This window comes from Rattus norvegicus, chromosome 2 (genome assembly GCF_021556685.1).
Source record: "Rattus norvegicus strain SHRSP/BbbUtx chromosome 2, alternate assembly SHRSP_T2T, whole genome shotgun sequence".
Taxonomy (NCBI): Eukaryota; Metazoa; Chordata; class Mammalia; order Rodentia; family Muridae; genus Rattus; species Rattus norvegicus.
Window position 1 is genome coordinate 118178601 of NC_141535.1, and position 17455 is coordinate 118196055.

General features: G+C 36.6%; 1 protein-coding gene across 9 annotated transcripts in view; it reads left to right on the plus strand.

The window, feature by feature from the left end:
- Fxr1 (FMR1 autosomal homolog 1) overlaps positions 1 to 17455 on the plus strand; it is a 53350-nt gene that overhangs the window by 22752 nt on the left and 13143 nt on the right. For 6 of the 9 annotated variants that reach the window (XM_087626247.1, NM_001415068.1, NM_001012179.3 and 3 more), the window contains exons 4-11: positions 5222 to 5293; positions 5618 to 5766; positions 6155 to 6248; positions 6752 to 6868; positions 8240 to 8410; positions 9116 to 9194; positions 13172 to 13281; positions 16524 to 16610. In XM_087626247.1, coding sequence (XP_087482373.1) covers positions 5222 to 5293; positions 5618 to 5766; positions 6155 to 6248; positions 6752 to 6868; positions 8240 to 8410; positions 9116 to 9194; positions 13172 to 13281; positions 16524 to 16610 — 879 coding nt within the window. Of the gene's footprint in view, positions 1 to 5221; positions 5294 to 5617; positions 5767 to 6154; positions 6249 to 6751; positions 6869 to 8007; positions 8092 to 8239; positions 8411 to 9115; positions 9195 to 13171; positions 13282 to 16523; positions 16611 to 17455 lie in introns of those variants that run through there. The other 3 variants (XM_087626253.1, XM_087626254.1, XM_087626255.1) reach the window with 1 other exon arrangement.

Consider the following 17455-nt stretch of genomic DNA (forward strand, 5'->3'; position numbering starts at 1 on the left):
CTGGAGACTGAAGTTAGAAATAGATTGATGTGGCAATGCTACTCTTTTTAGCTTTGGTGGGTTTGGTCAAGTTTTTCAGAACAAAAGTTTCTTAAAACATTAAGTGATAATTGCATTTGAATTTTTGAAGAAACCTATCACAGAATCATAGCGTTAGTCACTTTCCAGTATCTTTGGTTATATATATATGAACTGCTTTGTGAAATACTGTAGGAATGTCTAGAAAACTTAAGTACAGAAAATCAAAAAATGGCAAAACCCAAAAATTCTACTATTCAGCACATTGTTCATATTGTATTTTTACCTTCTTCCCTCACTGCTGGATGAGCACATTGTACTGCTGTTTTTGTCACTTGTCTGCTTCTTCAGTTTTACCTATTCTTGATGGATGTGCTTGATGTTGCTGGGTATGCTGTTGCATGGGTGTAATCCCCAGTACTCCTTTGAGATACAGGGCCATGTATAAAGTCCTGTACTTTCAACTCCTCCCCTAAGTTGAAAATATCATCATAGTACAATGGTAAGTTAAGATAGACTATTTTATTAATGTTATTTGTTATTATTTATTTTTTAGTTCTTTGAAGGTTTTGTGCAAAGTTTTTGATCACATTTGCTATCCCCCACCTACCCATCAAACTGTTCTCTTTCCCATCCATTAAAAGACAAAAGCAAAATTTTAAAACTAATTTATGCTTTAGGACCAAATGCTGTCAGATATATGATCTTCCACAGAAGAGTGGCTGTTCTCTGAAAACCTCGCCTAGCAGCTAGCAGTCGTTAATAGATCTTTAACTAGGGGCAGGATTGCTTGGTCAACTCTACTTTTCTTGGTCAGCAAATCCTTTTTGGGATTTGGTCTGGCTTGGGCTTGTACAGGTTTTGTGCAGCTGTCATGACTGCAGTGAGTTCATGAGCACAGCTGCTTTGCTATGACCAGAAGATACTGTTTCACGTTTCATTGTAGTTACTGTTTCTGCCTCTTAACATTCTTTCTGCCCCCTCTTTCACCATGATCCCTTGGAAAGAGTAGATCCATGCTCTGTTTAAGGGCTGAGCAGTCTGCAGTCTTATATTTGCACTTTGGCCAGTTGTGGGTCTCTTGTGATCACTGCCTACTGTAAACAATCTTTGAGAAGATGCATTGATCTGAAGAGGGTGAACTGGAAGGCTCAGGTAGAAATTTTTAAATTTTCAGGAAAGTTGTAACATCCTTCTAATTCTCAGATACTCTATCGTTGGAGGCTGATGTGGTGTGACTGAAGAGGTTTGTTTGTCAGTCTCATTTTCGCCTGGTTCATAGAGCCTGGATAGTGTGCTAATTATCTCTCATTGAAATACCTGACAGGCAACTTAGACATGGGTCTATTTTGGCCAAGAATTTGAGGGCACCGTTCATATTTGTAGGAAAGGCATGGTAACAGGAACCTGAGGCTGCTGTTTTTGTCATATCCAGTCAGAAGAGGAGAGTGCTGGTGCTCTGCTCACTTCCACCTCTTTACTCAGTCCAGGGTCCCAGGCTATGAGACAGGAGTTCTCATTAGGGTCAGTCTGCCCAGCTCAGTTAACCTACTCTGGAATCTCTGTTGTAGACACAGCAAGAGGATTGCTCTCTAGGTGAGTCTGGATCCTGTCAAGTTGATAGTATTAACCATCACAGATATTAAAACAGCAGCTGGGTTTGCTATTTTACAATTTTGTGTCAATCCTATGAGCCTTAAGTAATAAATGCAGTCACTCCTCTTTTATAGTTAACTTCCACCAGAATAAGCACCAGTAACTTTACGAGATCCATAACTGTAATAATAGATGTAATCTAGATGTAGATGGTAGTTTGAATATGAATGGTCATCATAGGCCCATAATATTTGAATGCTTGTTCTGAAGTTGATTGAACTATTTTTTTTTTTTTTTTTTTTTTTGGTTCTTTTTTTCGGAGCTGGGGACCGAACCCAGGGCCTTCTGCTTCCTAGGCAAGCGCTCTACCACTGAGCTAAATCCCCAACCCTTGATTGAACTATTTGAGGTACATTAGTAGGTATTACCTTGTTGAAGGAACTGTGTCACTGGTGTTAGGCTTTTGGGGTTTCAAAAGCCCATGACATTCTCACTTAGTTTTTTAACTCTACCTTACTGTTGTTTCAACATGAAAGCTCTCAGCAGTTACTCCAGTGCAGTGCTCCCTGTCTTGATGGTCATGGACTCAAACAACCCTCTGGAACCCCCCGCCCCCCAATCAAATGCTTTCTTTATAATTTGCCTTGGCTGTGGTGCTTTGTCATGGCAATAGGAAAATAACTAATATAGTATACTATGATAGAGTTCTTGAGAGATGTGGTGAGATGTCAGAAAATCGTGCCAAGTGACTTCTGTGTAGTCAGGAACTGTCCACAGAGGTGGTTAGGAGATACTCAACAATGGCAGCGATGCTACAGATGGCCATGTCATTTTGTCTTTATACCTCATCGGACGTGACTTTCCAGAACTGCACCATCTTCTAATAGTTTGTATGAGGACAGAAGTTTAGTTTGGCTTTTAAGAGCTAATTCTGTTATCATTGTGTTTTCCTCTTGGATTTCCACATCAGAGTCAAGAAAGGAATAACTTAGGTCAAAATGTTCTCAATAGAAGTGTGTAGAGGACAACTTTTTAAGATTTTGTTTTTTTGGGACTGAGTTTTTCTGTGTGTAATAGACTTGGCTGTCCTGTACTCAACTTTGCAGACTAGACTGGCCTCAAATTTATAGAAATCTGCCTGCCTATGCCTTCTGAGTGCTGGGTCCAAAGATGTGTGACACCGTGCTTGGTTGCTTTTGTTTGTTTGTTCTGTTTTAAGTCATTTTTTTTGTTGTTGTTCTTTTAGATGGCCTAGAATTTGAGATCTTCCTGCCTTAGTTTCCTTAGTGTTGGGATCATAGGCTTCATATTACCATGCCGTGGTTTCTATACTATTTTGCTGTAAATCTCTGGTTTAAGGGTTGGGGCAGCACTCTAAATCAACAGCCAACCCCACAACTCATTGGTGAGGTGCTGAGGATGTTTTATTTAATACTCTGGTTTTTCTAGTCTCTATCTAGGAACGCTTAGCCTGACTTTGAACCATCTGTGACTTGGTTTTCCTAGTTGTGACAAAAAGATGTCAGAAATTTGAAAATCATTGTTCCTAGATTGACTTCATTTTTCCATTTCAATGATTCAGTCCCAGTAAAAATTTGCTCTCTACAGTTTTGTAAAACATCAGAAATTAAGATGTGATCATACTTCGTTAACTTGAAATTTAAGGAAAAAGTTTAAGTTAAATGTATTTTAAATATTTAATATTAGCATGTTACAATATTTAGCTAGAATTGAGTGTGATTTATATTTTTCCTTTGCATTTATAAAGAATTTTAGGTTGTAACAACTTTGACTATATTACATATCTGACATTTTTTTTTTCTTTTTTCTTTTTTTTTCTTTTTTTCGGAGCTGGGGACCGAACCCAGGGCCTTGCGCTTGCTAGGCAAGTGCTCTACCGCTGAGCTAAATCCCCAACCCCCATATCTGACATTTTTGGATATAGTAATTGTCAGTAATAATGAGGGCATCACAAATACTGTCAGGTTTGCTCATACAGATTTACTTTTTTTTTTTTTTTTTTTACTTTATTTTTAATCAAACATACAATTCTTTGGTATGGATGTATCCAAAATTGAGATCAGAATAAAAAGCAGTAATGTGCTCATGCCAAATCTTTTTAAGAGGGCCACTTACTAGGGAGAGTGGCTTAGTTATAAGAGTGCTGGTTGCACAAGGGAAGACTTCAGCTTGGGTCTCAGCACTCAGGTAATAACCCTGGCATGGTCTCTGGTGTGGTCCTATCCCAGCTTGTCACTCTGGTGTGGCCCTATCCCAGCTCGTCACTGGTTGGTGGGAGAGGAGATGGGTACTCATTTGTCACCCACCTCCCTGAAAGAAGTGGAAGTTCTAAGTTCAGAGAGAGATCCTGTCTCAGAGAATAACAGTTAACACTTGGCATACATACCACAGACACACTCAGAATTAGAAAAGCTGTGTGTGTGTGTGTGTGTGTGTGTGTGTGTGTGTGTGTGTGTGTGTGTGTGTGAGTGATTATGAAAACAAAAGAACACATCATACAAATATTCTACCCCAGAATGATGTGCTCAGTCCTGTATTTGGTAGTCTTATAAAATGCATTTTTTTCCTTATAAATGTTCTTTTAAATCTTGGAATTTTATAGAGTAGCTGACATTCTTTAATATACTTCTAGGATAGATTGGAAGGCTTGCTGATTTACTGGTTAATTGTAAGGAATCATGAACAGCTAAATGGAAGTTTAGTGATAAGAACCCAGCAATCAGACTTTCTGTGTCTTACTAGCACTTGAGTGTGCTCCTCAGTACATAAGTTCTACCCAGCAAGAGACTGAGTAATTAATAGTCAGCTGACTGACTGTGCCTGCCAGGATTAGTCAAGCCAGCTTTCCAGATAAGGATTACACAGATTCACACACAGAAACAGAACTGTCAGAATTGTGATGTTTTCTGTTTTAATCCCAATAGTTGAAATTTTAAAAATGGCCTGCGGAAGTACAGTCAGGAGGATCAGGAATTCAGGTCAATGCCGTTCCTGATATAAATAGTTCAAGGCCAACCTGAGCTATTTGGGACCCTGTCAGAAAACAAAGCAAACAACAACAAAATAATATAATGTAAAATTCCTTTTTTGTTGTTTTTGTAAGATATGTTTACTAGATGAACTGAGTGTGTTTACTTTTCAGATAAACACTTGTAATACATTGTACTTTATCTTTTTAACAGTTGGTGGTCCTGAACTCCTTATTTTTAAAATTTTAATTTAAAATTTAATATTTAAAATTTTAAGTAATTTGTAGTTCTTCAGAACAGTTCCTAACTTTGATGAACAGTGTTGGCACATATTATACATACATTAATACAGTTTCCTTGTAAGAAGCATTTTTTTAAAATTTTTTTAAAACTACAGTCACTTATTTGTTAAGGTAGATCTCCCAAGAAGTTGTTACTCAAGCTTTCAGCCTTCATTTTAAGTAATAACCTCTGTCTACACTTTTCTTTTGAAGTGCGGTTTCTCTTGCTCATTTCAGTAATAACATTTTGGTTGAGTTCAATTAAATTTTACCTTTACATCTTTAATGTCAAAATCTTGTGGGATGGATTGATAAAGGAATGCTTTTGCTCCTCAGGTATATTCAAGAGCAAATGACCAAGAACCATGTGGATGGTGGCTGGCTAAAGTTCGGATGATGAAAGGCGAGGTAAGTGACTATTTTCCAAGGAAACACCTAAACTCTGGGTTGCTGTGACTGTCATCTTCAATATAGTTAATCAGTTGTTACACATTCACTGTACTGTTAATTTCAATTTTGTCTATTTATTGCCAAACACCAAGGATTCTTTGTAGAGGTATTCCTCAAGGATATTTGACTATCAAGGTTCATGCTTGTAAACATTTATAATCTGGCATATAATGATGTTGATAAAGGTATGCTTAGTGTTTGGACATAGAGGGGGTTCTAGAATATCATTAAAAGGTCAGTATTTTCGTTCACACAAGCTTTTAAAAGAATTTTGTCTTTTAGTTTTATGTCATTGAATATGCTGCTTGTGATGCCACTTACAATGAAATAGTCACATTTGAACGACTTCGGCCTGTCAATCAAAATAAAACTGTCAAAAAAAATACCTTCTTTAAGTGCACAGTGGATGTTCCTGAGGATTTGAGAGAAGCGTAAGTAATTTTATTGAATTGTTTATAAGCTGAGATCTTTCAGTCTACAAAATATCATTCTTCAACCAACCAAAACCATATATAAGTAAATAAGGGGCTGAGAGACAGCTCAGCAGATGAGAGTGCAAACTAATCTATAGGACTAGTGTTCAATTCCCAACACTAAAATTGGGTAACTCAGCCTCCAGAGCTTCTTTTACCTCTGGTTGGCACTTGCATTCACCTGTGTATAACTACCACAAAAGACACTAATTAGAAATAATAAAGTAAGCGTTAAAAAAAAAAAATCTTTGAAATTCTAGTGGGAATTTCAACCTGAGGTTGCATTATGCTCTTCCTAAAGTTAATCCATTACTGAAGTCTTGCATCCAAATTAATTTCTCTTTAGGTGTGCTAATGAAAATGCCCATAAAGATTTCAAGAAAGCAGTAGGAGCGTGCAGAATTTTCTATCATCCTGAAACTACCCAGCTAATGATACTGGTAAGATAAGACCATATTTTAAGTTAGTTAGTGACAAGCCTTATTATTAGGTATTTCTCAAGCTTTGAGTATAATGGATTTACTTTTAGTAATAGTTCTCGTTTGTTTTTAAGTTATGGCTGACTTTTTGATAACTACCCCCGAAGCACACCCGCAACCCCAAGTCACAGTCCTCTGGTGTCAGCCTTTCATGTTTTGAAAGTAAAGGTGGGGGCTACCATGCCTGGCTCATAGGACACTTAATGCTTCATAACATCTTGAGATTCTTAATGTGTACAGTCTTTTTATTTTTCCCTGCTAACACACACACATTCTGTACAGCAGATAGATGTAAGTTTAGGGGACTGAAAAGGAAAGTAAGATTACTTATGAGAGAGAATTTAGGATGAAAAGTAAGCCACAGGTTGGAATTAAGAATGGCTTCATTTAAATTATTTTCATTTTGGAAATGAATAATTGGAAAAATAATTAAGTTTTTGAGTGATTAACGTGTTCGTTTATAGTCGGCCAGTGAAGCAACTGTGAAGAGAGTAAATATCTTAAGTGATATGCATTTGCGAAGTATTCGGACGAAGTTGATGCTTATGTCCAGAAATGAAGAGGCCACTAAGCATTTAGAAGTAAGTTGGTTTGCTTTTGTGTCTCATATGCTTTCCTGTGTCTCAAACTACATGACTTGTAACAGAAAGCCACCTAGGACTCAGGTATTATGGCTAATACCTAAGAGTCCTTAAGAAAACTAATTTTCTGTTTTACTTTTATCAAACATAGCATTTTGTTGTGCTAAGTGCTGCTTAGCTTTCTTTTGGGGGTTTAGAAGATAGGTGCCAAAGAGCTTTAGAAATGAGTAACTAGGCATACCCAGAAGAACTGCTTTTCTTCTGGCTTTAATCTGATTTTTACTACTCTGTCACCTGTAAAATGTGACCTTAGTTTATGGTAGCAATTGTTATGTAAGTGGGAAGCGGATTGAAGATGGAAACCTTAGAGCATACTTTACATAGGCCAGCACTGCTGCCTTGTCTCTTCTTGGGCTCTACTTCCTCCTGCTGTCTGCTGCCACCCTGTGATGATACTGTACCCGGCTGGCTCAGTAAGTGTGCACACACACTTGACCTTGGAGAAATTGAGGTGTTTTTATAACTCAGGTTTGTGACCGCCCTTACTTACGTGTTCTAATCAGTATATGTGTTTTGAAGCAGTCATCTGAGATGGTGAACTGCTGGTATCTAATTCATGGAAATAATTTTAAAATTAGTTTCCAGTGGCTAGAATTATGTAGACTGGAATTATTTTTCTTCAATTTTATGAATATCCTTTATTCTGTAAGAGATTCTTTGCTGACCTTTTAAACTTAGTCTTTTTGTCTTGAATTTAAACATAAATATAATATACTCAAAATCGACTCTCTTTATATATAGCTCATTATGCTAACATATTTAGCATTCTTGGTCAGACTCTAGAACTTGCCATGTTAAAGACTGAAACTCTTGAACAGCAGCTTCCTATTTCCTCCTCCCCTCAGACCCCACAGCTACTTTAAACTATTGTTTGTTTTCTTTGAGACTGGCACGTAATGCATGATTATCCTGTCACCAGGCCCAATAACAATTTTCATGCTTTAATTAAAAAAATTTTCTCAAATACTGAGATACATCCCAGTACCTTGCTTATACTAGGCAAGCTATCAACATATTGGGTTTTGCTTTTTTTTTTTTTTTTTTAAATAAACTGATATCTGGTTCCATCTGTAATTTAGGTCAGTATTTTCTGACTGACTTCTCTTAGGACAGTAATGTCACGTCGCCTTTGCCACTTCCTTCTAAGTTTCGTGTTGCAATGTGTGAGTAGCCCACATTTTGTTCACTCGTTTATTAGTTGGTTGACAAGGATTTTCCCTCCACGTCTTGATTATTTTGAATGATGGTGAGGATCAGTTTGTTTTTTAAAGTTTTACAAAAGAAAAATCCTAACTTCTCTCTTTTCACTAGTGCACAAAACAGCTTGCAGCAGCTTTTCATGAAGAATTTGTTGTGAGAGAAGATCTAATGGGCCTGGCAATAGGAACGCATGGTAGTAACATACAGCAAGCTAGGAAGGTCCCTGGAGTTACTGCCATTGAGTTAGATGAAGATACTGGAACGTTTAGAATCTACGGAGAGGTAAATTGTCTGCTTCTTGCCTTGGGTCACTTAATTTGGCATATTAGCAGTCTGTTCCATCATTTATTTTTCTGTAATTTCATTTTTCAGTTTCAAGATACGAATTCACTTAACATGATGTTTATTTCTGAAATCGTGAGAAATAGCCAGTGTAACTTCATGAGAAGGACAGGCTTTGAACTATACTGCTTTCAGTCCTGTGTCTATAGAGTAAGCTTGGAAATTTAGGAAACTTTCTGTTGTAAAGTGATGATGGTGTTTAGCTTATAGTTATGAAGCTTTATCTTTAAACTGTTTCAGGAACAAGAAATGAAAACAGCCATCCACAATATAAAAATTGAAATAATCTTTATAAGCAAAGCAACTTTGTTTTATGCACAGGATCTTGCTCTATGTAGAACAGGCTAGCCTCACATGAGGAAAAGGTGATATTTTTCCCCTCCTGAGCTCAGGGTGCAGGACTGTGCTGCTGTGCTGCCATGTTCAGCTTAACACTTTTTAATCTTTTGTGTTTTGTGGTGCTGGGAATAGAAAGCCCAGGGCTTTTGCACAGAACAGGCAAGCGCTTCTCACCTGAACTTTCAGTAGATGAGGAGAACCTTGTGTCGTAGCATTACAATTGAGAATTTCCTTTCTTTTCATATATTATGGGTTTGGGGCTATTCTAAAATGTTAACAGTTTGTGTTTGTCTTTCCTCTGTCCAGAGTGCTGAGGCTGTAAAGAAAGCAAGAGGTTTCTTGGAATTTGTGGAAGATTTTATTCAAGTTCCCAGGAATCTTGTTGGTAGGTACTTGTATAAAAGTTAAATGTAAATGTTATAAATGTAAGTTAATTTATTTAATTGGATCCTAGCTTTATAATTTGTTTACCTTAATGTGATATGAATTGTTTAGAAAGCCAACTGTTGTTTTTTGGGAAAGCATTTTGCATGACTGTAACTTCTATGTCTTTGCACCTAGAAAGTGAGATGTATTTGTTCTGTGCCATTAATAAGACCCATAATTCATGTAATGATTTGTTGTTAGAGGTTTTCTTATGTCTTGTCATCCTTTGAGCACTTTACTATTGTCTCTTTAATGTCTGTTTTTTATTTATAAGCCCACCAAAATTGTGATGGTGAAGGACTTATAGTGTCTATGATAATTTTTTCTTTTGTTTAGAGTGGAAATAAAAGTAAATCTGGGCCAATAATAGAGTAATAAACTTCTTTCTACATAGTAGGCCGTGAGTAAATAATGGGTTGTGGTAAAAGCATAGAATAAGGTAAAGAGTCTTAGGGAGGAGAAAGGATGGTAGGAGAGAAGCTCACACTGTTTATTTACCTCCATCAGTGATAATAACGGTATTCAGAAGGTATAAGTTGACAGTTTCGAGTTTGTGGTGGTTAAACTGACTTTTAGGTATGTTAATTAATGAAGCTGCTGTTGATGTGCCCTCTGTCTTTGTTTTTGTGTCTTTGAGAAGCTGAGGATCATATCATACCCAGAGCCTCATGTGTGGTAGCAAGTGCTGTACTATTGTATGGTGCCATGCCTCTTTGTCTTTTTTTTTTGGTGCTAATTGATGGACATAGGAAGGCTTTGGATATATGTTAAGTACTTAGTAATTCTCCATGATAGTAAATGTAAAATTAAATGTTAACAGTAAGGTGGAATTTGCTAGTAAGTCATTCGGTTTTGTTTCCTTGGTTTTTTGACCCTAGGGAATTTCTTTGAGCCCATTGGGTTCCATTTAGAAGGTAATTCACTGTCTATCCATGTAGTGTTTCTCATATCCTGTAAAATAAAATTGGAAAACACTTCTCTTCTTAAAGATTCTTGTTTCAACACTTAAGGGGCGGTGTAGGGTTGTAGGTATGTGGCTCAGTGGTAAAGAGCTTGTTTCCCAACCTGAGCTCTGTCCTCTGGACTTGTTGTATACAAAGCCTGTTGTAGCAGAGTACAGCTGCAAGCCTGGTATTTTAATAGGCAGATCCTGCTATTTTAATAGGCAGATCCTGCTATTTTAATAATGGCTGTCCAGGTAGTCAGGCTGGGACTCAGTGGATTCTAGGTTAAGAGAGAGAGAGAGCTTGTCTCAACTCAATAAATAAACAATAAAAAAGGCAAGGACAGATAAAGAGAAATACCCAGAGTTACCTCTGGCTTCCACTTGGGTGAGTTCACACAGAGGAAAAATGGTTAACAGCAGAAAAACTTGGTTTCTTGTAATTCCGTTAACAGTTACATAGAAGGATGTAGAAGGCTTTTTGGTTCATTTAAGGAGCTATGATATATTGCCAGTTAATACAAACTCTACTAGTTTTTGGTGTGCCATTGTTCACTGTATAATGCTTTATGAGATGGGTTAAGATTATTGTTGGAAAAAACTGCTTTTGAATTTTTAAAAATTGGGTGTATTATTTGTTTGAGCACACCCACGGAATGGATCTCTGTCTGGGAAAGGTGGGAGAACTACCTCATACATCTGTATGAGTATTGGGATTAAATTCAGGTTGCCAGGCTTGGGTGGCAAGTGTTTTTTACAAACTGCGACTACTTGCTGCCCTGTCATACATAATTTTACTATCCTGCTTTTTCTTTCTTTTTCTCCTCTTCTAATACTAGGGTTTGCACCCAGGGCCTTGCCCACACTAGGTAGGTCTTCGGCCACTGAACCTACTCCAGCCACAAGAGCTGCTTTTGAAAATGTTTGTTTGCTCTTTAAGTCAATTATTCACATGGATGAAGTGCTAAAGTTTTGGTAGCTATTCTATAGAACATTACTTAATTGAGGCTTCTGCATTTGTTTACAAAAAAAAAAGGTTTGATAGATTTTTGTGAAAAGGAAATCAAGTTTTGTCCAGCTTAATTCTACAAAGACAAACTTTGGTTGTTCAGGAGTTTGGATTAATAATGAATAAAACCCCCTGATAGTTCAGAAATAAGGAAAGGATATATTTGTAGTTCTGGCTCTTTATCTAGTTATCAATGCAAAGAGGGGAATCCATGCTATGTATCTTTCGTCTACTCTCCTGTCTTGTTTGGCCTTTGTGATTTGAATTGCATATGTGCTGTTTAGAAAGCATGCATTAGCAGGAACAACTTCACAGTGCTGAAACTCTTGGTGCTTCTGTTGCTTGTCATATATAGTAATACCATTATTTTCCTCCAAAACATTTCATGGGTTAAGCAGTGTTTTGAAAAATATATGTTCTTAATCCAAATGAAAGAAAAGGAGAACTGAGGAGTAAGAGGGAATGAGGACCACTTGGTGGGTAAGTTCCAGAGAGGATGGGTCGCTTTCTATGTTTGAGGCATTCTAGTATTTGATCATTCCCACCTGTCCAAAATCAAAACAGTATTTCTTGGACATTGATTTGAATGAAAATGGATCAAAACCATTCACTTCTTAGAAGAAGCTGCCTTTAATCACTACTTTATTTTGTCCCTTCAACATTATACTCAATGCTCAATTTATACTACAGGTCTGCTTCAGTTTGTCAATATGCTCTGGAATTTAAACTGTGGAAATGATCATTTAAAATATTGAAGGTCTCTGGTGGGACTAAGTAAGACTTGAAGGTAGGTCCCCGCCAAGGACCCAGAAAGGGTGATGAATGCTTAACTCACCACTGGTGTAGTTCCAAGAAGCAAGTGAGCAAGATTCTGGGGGAAGGGCTTATGTCCCATCAACCTCATTTGTGTTCTGAAAAGACATTTGTTTATTTTTAGCAGGTAGGAGGATGAAGCTACTGCTTAAGTTTCCTTGTGTAATCTGTGAAGGTTGCTTTTGATGTGCTGCTCCTAGGGCTTTTCTGAGAAGACCCAGTCATGTGAACTCTGATGTCTGTTTTAACCTATCCAGTTGCTGCTCTTTAAATTGAGGCTTATTGATGGGGAAAGGGGTGTGAGATGAGAAATAAGAGATTGAAAAATACCATTAGAAAGAGTGTGTTTATGCTCTACCTCTCGGTTTACTGTTGTCACTATATGTAATGGAAACTGTTCTTTCAAGCACATGACAGACTATTTCCTTTCAACTGAAATTGTAGCTTTTCTGAAAATGACTTAATTAAAAAACAAAACAAAACTGTGATGTGGATTTGGCAATATACAACTTAGTAAGGATATTGCTGTTACTTTTATCCCAAGAGTGTACCAGATACTTGAGTTAAACATTGATTCTTTGGGTTAATCTTTATAATAGGGAAAGAGCACCTCCATGTTACCTTTGGAGTTTTTCTTTTAAGTATTGTATATTTAATATCTGCTGTTTGAGCGACTTAACAGGTCAAGTATGAAGGTATGAATTTTGTATCATTTTACAGTATGTCATTCTTAGCAAGACAGTAAGGCTGTACATGCTATTTGAACTTATGTAAATGTATGAAGTACTTAAAAACTTGTATTATTTTTGCTTATAAGAATATACATGTATGGATATGTGTATACATATGAATGAGATGAATGAAGTGATGTGGCCAATAGCAATTAAAATTGCTTTCTCTTATGTTTCATGGGCAGGGGATGGAAATGGATTGGAGTTTATATTTTAAAGTATTAGACATGGCTCTAATGTTTAAAAATGTTTAGGTATGGGAATTCTCCTGCTTGTGAATTGCATTGATCTAACGAAGTCAGTAGTAGCCTTTAGGCATATATTCCAGTTAAAATTTCAGACAAGAGTTACCATTTGATAGGAAAGTAATAAATAATCTAGGTTGGTATATAAGATGGATAAGAAACCAGCTTTAATTTATTTGTTTTCTTTTACTAAAGGAAAAGTTATTGGAAAAAATGGCAAAGTTATTCAAGAAATAGTGGATAAATCTGGTGTGGTTCGAGTAAGAATTGAAGGAGACAATGAAAATAAACTACCTAGAGAAGATGTGAGTATTTAATGCAATTTATTTACTTATTTTATTTAAGCATTACAGTTTCCAATACTGTGGATATTCTTGTTTTTGAAAATTCTATTTCTTTGGACTATTTTACATACTAAAAACAAATCATATTTCAGTTTTGTGAATTGTATGGCTTCTTAGTTGGTCTGTCAGTACTTAAGCCAGCTCTTATAAAAGTTTTGGTTAAAATTTTTTTTTCTTTTTGGGTCCGCCCTCCTTTTTTTCTGTGTATGAGTATTCTGCTTGCATGCATATATGTGTACCATGTGCATGTCCTGTACTCGTGGAAGTTGTAGGCACTGGATCCCATGATATTGGAGTTATTAATGGCTGTTAGCTGTTTGACTTTGCTGGGAACCAAACCCAGGTCCTTTGCAAGGAAAAAAATGCTCGTAACCACTGAGCTATCAAGCTTCATCTTAGATCATTTTTATTCTTTGAGTATAAAGCTGTAAAATTTGATGTCCAGAATTCTTGATCAATTCTTGATTCTTCTTGGTTTTTTTGTAACATCTAAAAGTATTGAACATTCCTTGATTGACATGCATTATTTCATGCTGCTATTCTGTTCTGTCCTTTCTGAAACTGCTTTCTCTGTCCCTTTTCATGTTGTTGTTAACCACTTAAACATTAAGATGTCTAAATCTGTGGGCTTAGTGGTCAGCTTGATAGAGCTGACTTGGGACTTTAAAATAAGCCAAGAGTTGTCCATAAATTGTCAACCAGAATTGGACACTATACAACTTCCTTCAGTTTTGCATAGTATAGAACTGTTAGGAGAACTTGCTAAATAACTCTTGTCAATGTTTTAAAACAGAAAAGTTGTAGACATTTAACTCAGATCAGTGTCTTGACACCAAGTATTGGGAGTCCTGAGATGCCTATGGTAGATAGCACTTCTGTACTTCTTTGTATTAGAAAACTAGGTTGAGGTACACTTAAGAAGGAACTTAGTAGGTGATTGTACATTCATTTCCCTTTATCACACTGTTAATGTGTTATATCATGTAACTTGTACTTGCTCTGTGTGGTTTTTAGGATTTCTTTCTGATAAGGATTAAAAACTAATGGTGCCCAAACCTTACAATCTTCATATTTCTCATATACTCAGTATCCAGCAATTTAAAATCTGATCTGAAGGCTATGATAGTTCTATACAACTCACATAGTTACAATAGCTCACATACAACTTTTTAAATTGGCATTCAAAACTAGTCTTCTTGACTTGTCCTCACTAGCTTTTCAGTATTCCCATTTCAGTGCAAGATTATATTATTCTTGGTTGGTTCTCCTTGATTTAAAAAAAAAAAAAGAACCAAAAAACTTATTGTAATGCCTTCTCTGTAGCTTGGGCTATTATTGCTGTTGCTGGGTCAGGGTTAAGAAGCATAAAAACATTACATAGGGCTGCAGTTGAATATTTGATGAGTAAGGAGATTGGCTATGTAAGACAGGTAGGGGTAAGACTGCTCCTTTCTGTCAACACAAGCTGCTTGGTTTCATTGTTACTACTGAGTGGGAGTGCTTACCTCATATGCTACCCTAATGTGTAGAGTTTTTTCATACGAATTTTTTTGTGGGGTCAAGGCAAGTGACATGGTTCAGTATAAAAGTAGATACAGACATACCAGCACGTTCTGTGTTCCCTATCTGTTTGCTATTTTCTTAGTACACTGTCAGAACTTTATTCTTGTTTTATATCTTCGTAGTTGAAGTTTCAGTTAGTGGAGCTGTGCTGAATCCTTAGTAAGTGTCCTGGTGTTTGTCTATATTTAACCTGCTATATCTAAATAAGGCACCTGTTAGAAATTACTTTGAAAACATATTCATATTTATAACCAAAAGGTATTGAGCTAGCCTATTTAAAAAACTTCGGAGATATTTTCTGAGAGGAGAAATGGAAACTGGCAGGGAGTTTAAGTTGATTTTTTTTCTCAGATAGTAGAAAGCTGAAATGTTCATAAGGCAAAAAATCTTGGTTTTGCTTTTTTAAAATTATTTTGTGTGCATGTCTGTATGTGTGCCTTGTGTCCTTGGAGATCAGGTCCCTTGAAACTTTGAGTTAAATATGGTTTTAAACCACCATTTGGGCCCTGGGATCTGAACTTGAGGCCACTGCAAGAGCAACAAGTACTCTTAACAGTTGGGCTATCTCTCTATCCCCTTTTGGCTCTACATTTTAAAGGCGCCTTGTTCTGAAATTTAACCAAATAAGCAACAGTTTATTTAGCAGATTATTGTTCTGTGTTTATTTTTGTGCCTGGGTATCTGCTCTTCAGTGATTTCATTATTAATATTGTATAAATAATAGTGCTCTGGGGAGGTCTGGAGAGATGGCTCAGTGGTTAGGGACACTGACTCTCTTTAAGAGGTCCTGAGTTTAATTCCCAGCAACCACATGGTGACTTGTAACTCTCTGTAATGGGCTCTGATGCCCTCTTCTGGTGTGATGAACATAACTACAGTGTACTCATATAAATGAAATAAAAGGATTGAAATGAGGAGGAGGATGATGATGATTCTCTGTAGTCAGCATATCTTTACTTTTTCCCATTTGTGTATGTGTGTATATGTTTTTGTGTACATACATGGCATGTAGGCACATGTGTGTTTGCCATTGTGTATGGAGGTGAGGACAACTGCAGAAGCTGTTTCTGTTCTCTGAATTCCGGCTTTCAGGGATCAAATTCACCTAGGTCATTGGACTTGGCAGCAAGTGCCCTTTCCCACTAAGCCGTATCACCAGTCCTGAGAATGTCTTTCGATGGTCAGAAATGTATAACCTTTAAGTCTTTTTGCTCTTTTTTTTTCCCCCTTTAGATAACTATTGTTTTATATTGAACTAATAATTCCCTTCCTTCAACTTTCAAGTGCTGTAATTACAGGCATGTGCCACCGTAACCCTTCTCAAGGTCCTCTCTGAGCACTTACTGCGATAACTTGCCTAATATATGTTTGGTTTTGGCTTTGTTTTCTTTCTTTTCATTATTTCATTATTTTCTAGCTGTGCCTACTATGATAATTTTTCTAGTCTGAAAGAGTATTTTGAGTATTTTGCTTAAAAAGTGGTTTGTATTCTTGGGACATTACATTGATTAAAATCCAGAAAACTAGCACAAACTGATACTTTTTTTTTTTTTTTTTTAGCAAACTGAAATGTAAATTTTAGTACAAGTAAGACATTGAAAAATCTCTAAAAAAATTGAGGAACTTATGTTTTCTTACAGGGAATGGTTCCATTTGTATTTGTTGGCACTAAAGAAAGTATTGGAAATGTGCAAGTTCTTCTAGAGTATCACATTGCTTACTTAAAGGTATGGGCACAGCTCACTTTGTCATGTATCATTCTGCTGCATTTTCTCTGTCAATGTTGTATACCTAGTATAAACAAGGTGTCTGCAGGTTGAACGTTCTTGTTTGTTATGGTAATGTTTTTGGGTAATTAAATATTTTAATTAAGTTTTGCCCTGTTTTTGTTAACTTGAGAGTAACATGTTCTTTGCCCTTAACACTTTTGTAAGGGGTGGTAGAGTCTTTACCCCCCCCCCCCAAAGACTTCACGTTTGAAGACTTCAAACTCTTCACGTTTGAAGAGTTCATTGTTTACAATAATTATGTGCTCTACTAGGGCCATTTTGTTTCTGTTTTTGAGTTTTAGCCATCTACACAGGTGAAATTGGGTTTCTTTGATAACCCTGGTATTATGTGAGCTAGCGTCCTTGCCCCAGTACACTGCATTCCATCAATTTTGAGGGAAGGGTGAGTTGCTGAAGATGCAAACCAGAGCCAAGGGCACGGTAAACAAAACAGGCATCAGTTTCTGTGTTCTATCCTCAGCCCCCATTTGTTAATTTCGGTTGAAATATAATACACAAGGATTATAGAAAAAAGTGACTACCAGTAAGCGTCAGTTTTTTGTTTTTCTCTTCTTTTTTTGTTGTTCATAGTTCCAGTAATAATCCTAACCTGCTCTCTATTCATAGTATATTTTCCTTGTATTCTGATATTATTCTTGTACAAGCAATTTGAAAGCACATTTGATAACACCATTCAATTTCTTGGAATTTTATCAATCCTGGCCTTGTAAGCAAATGCTTTTTTATCTTCTGTAGTCCCAGCAGATAACTCTTTAGATTGGATACCTTCACTGTTGCAGGAC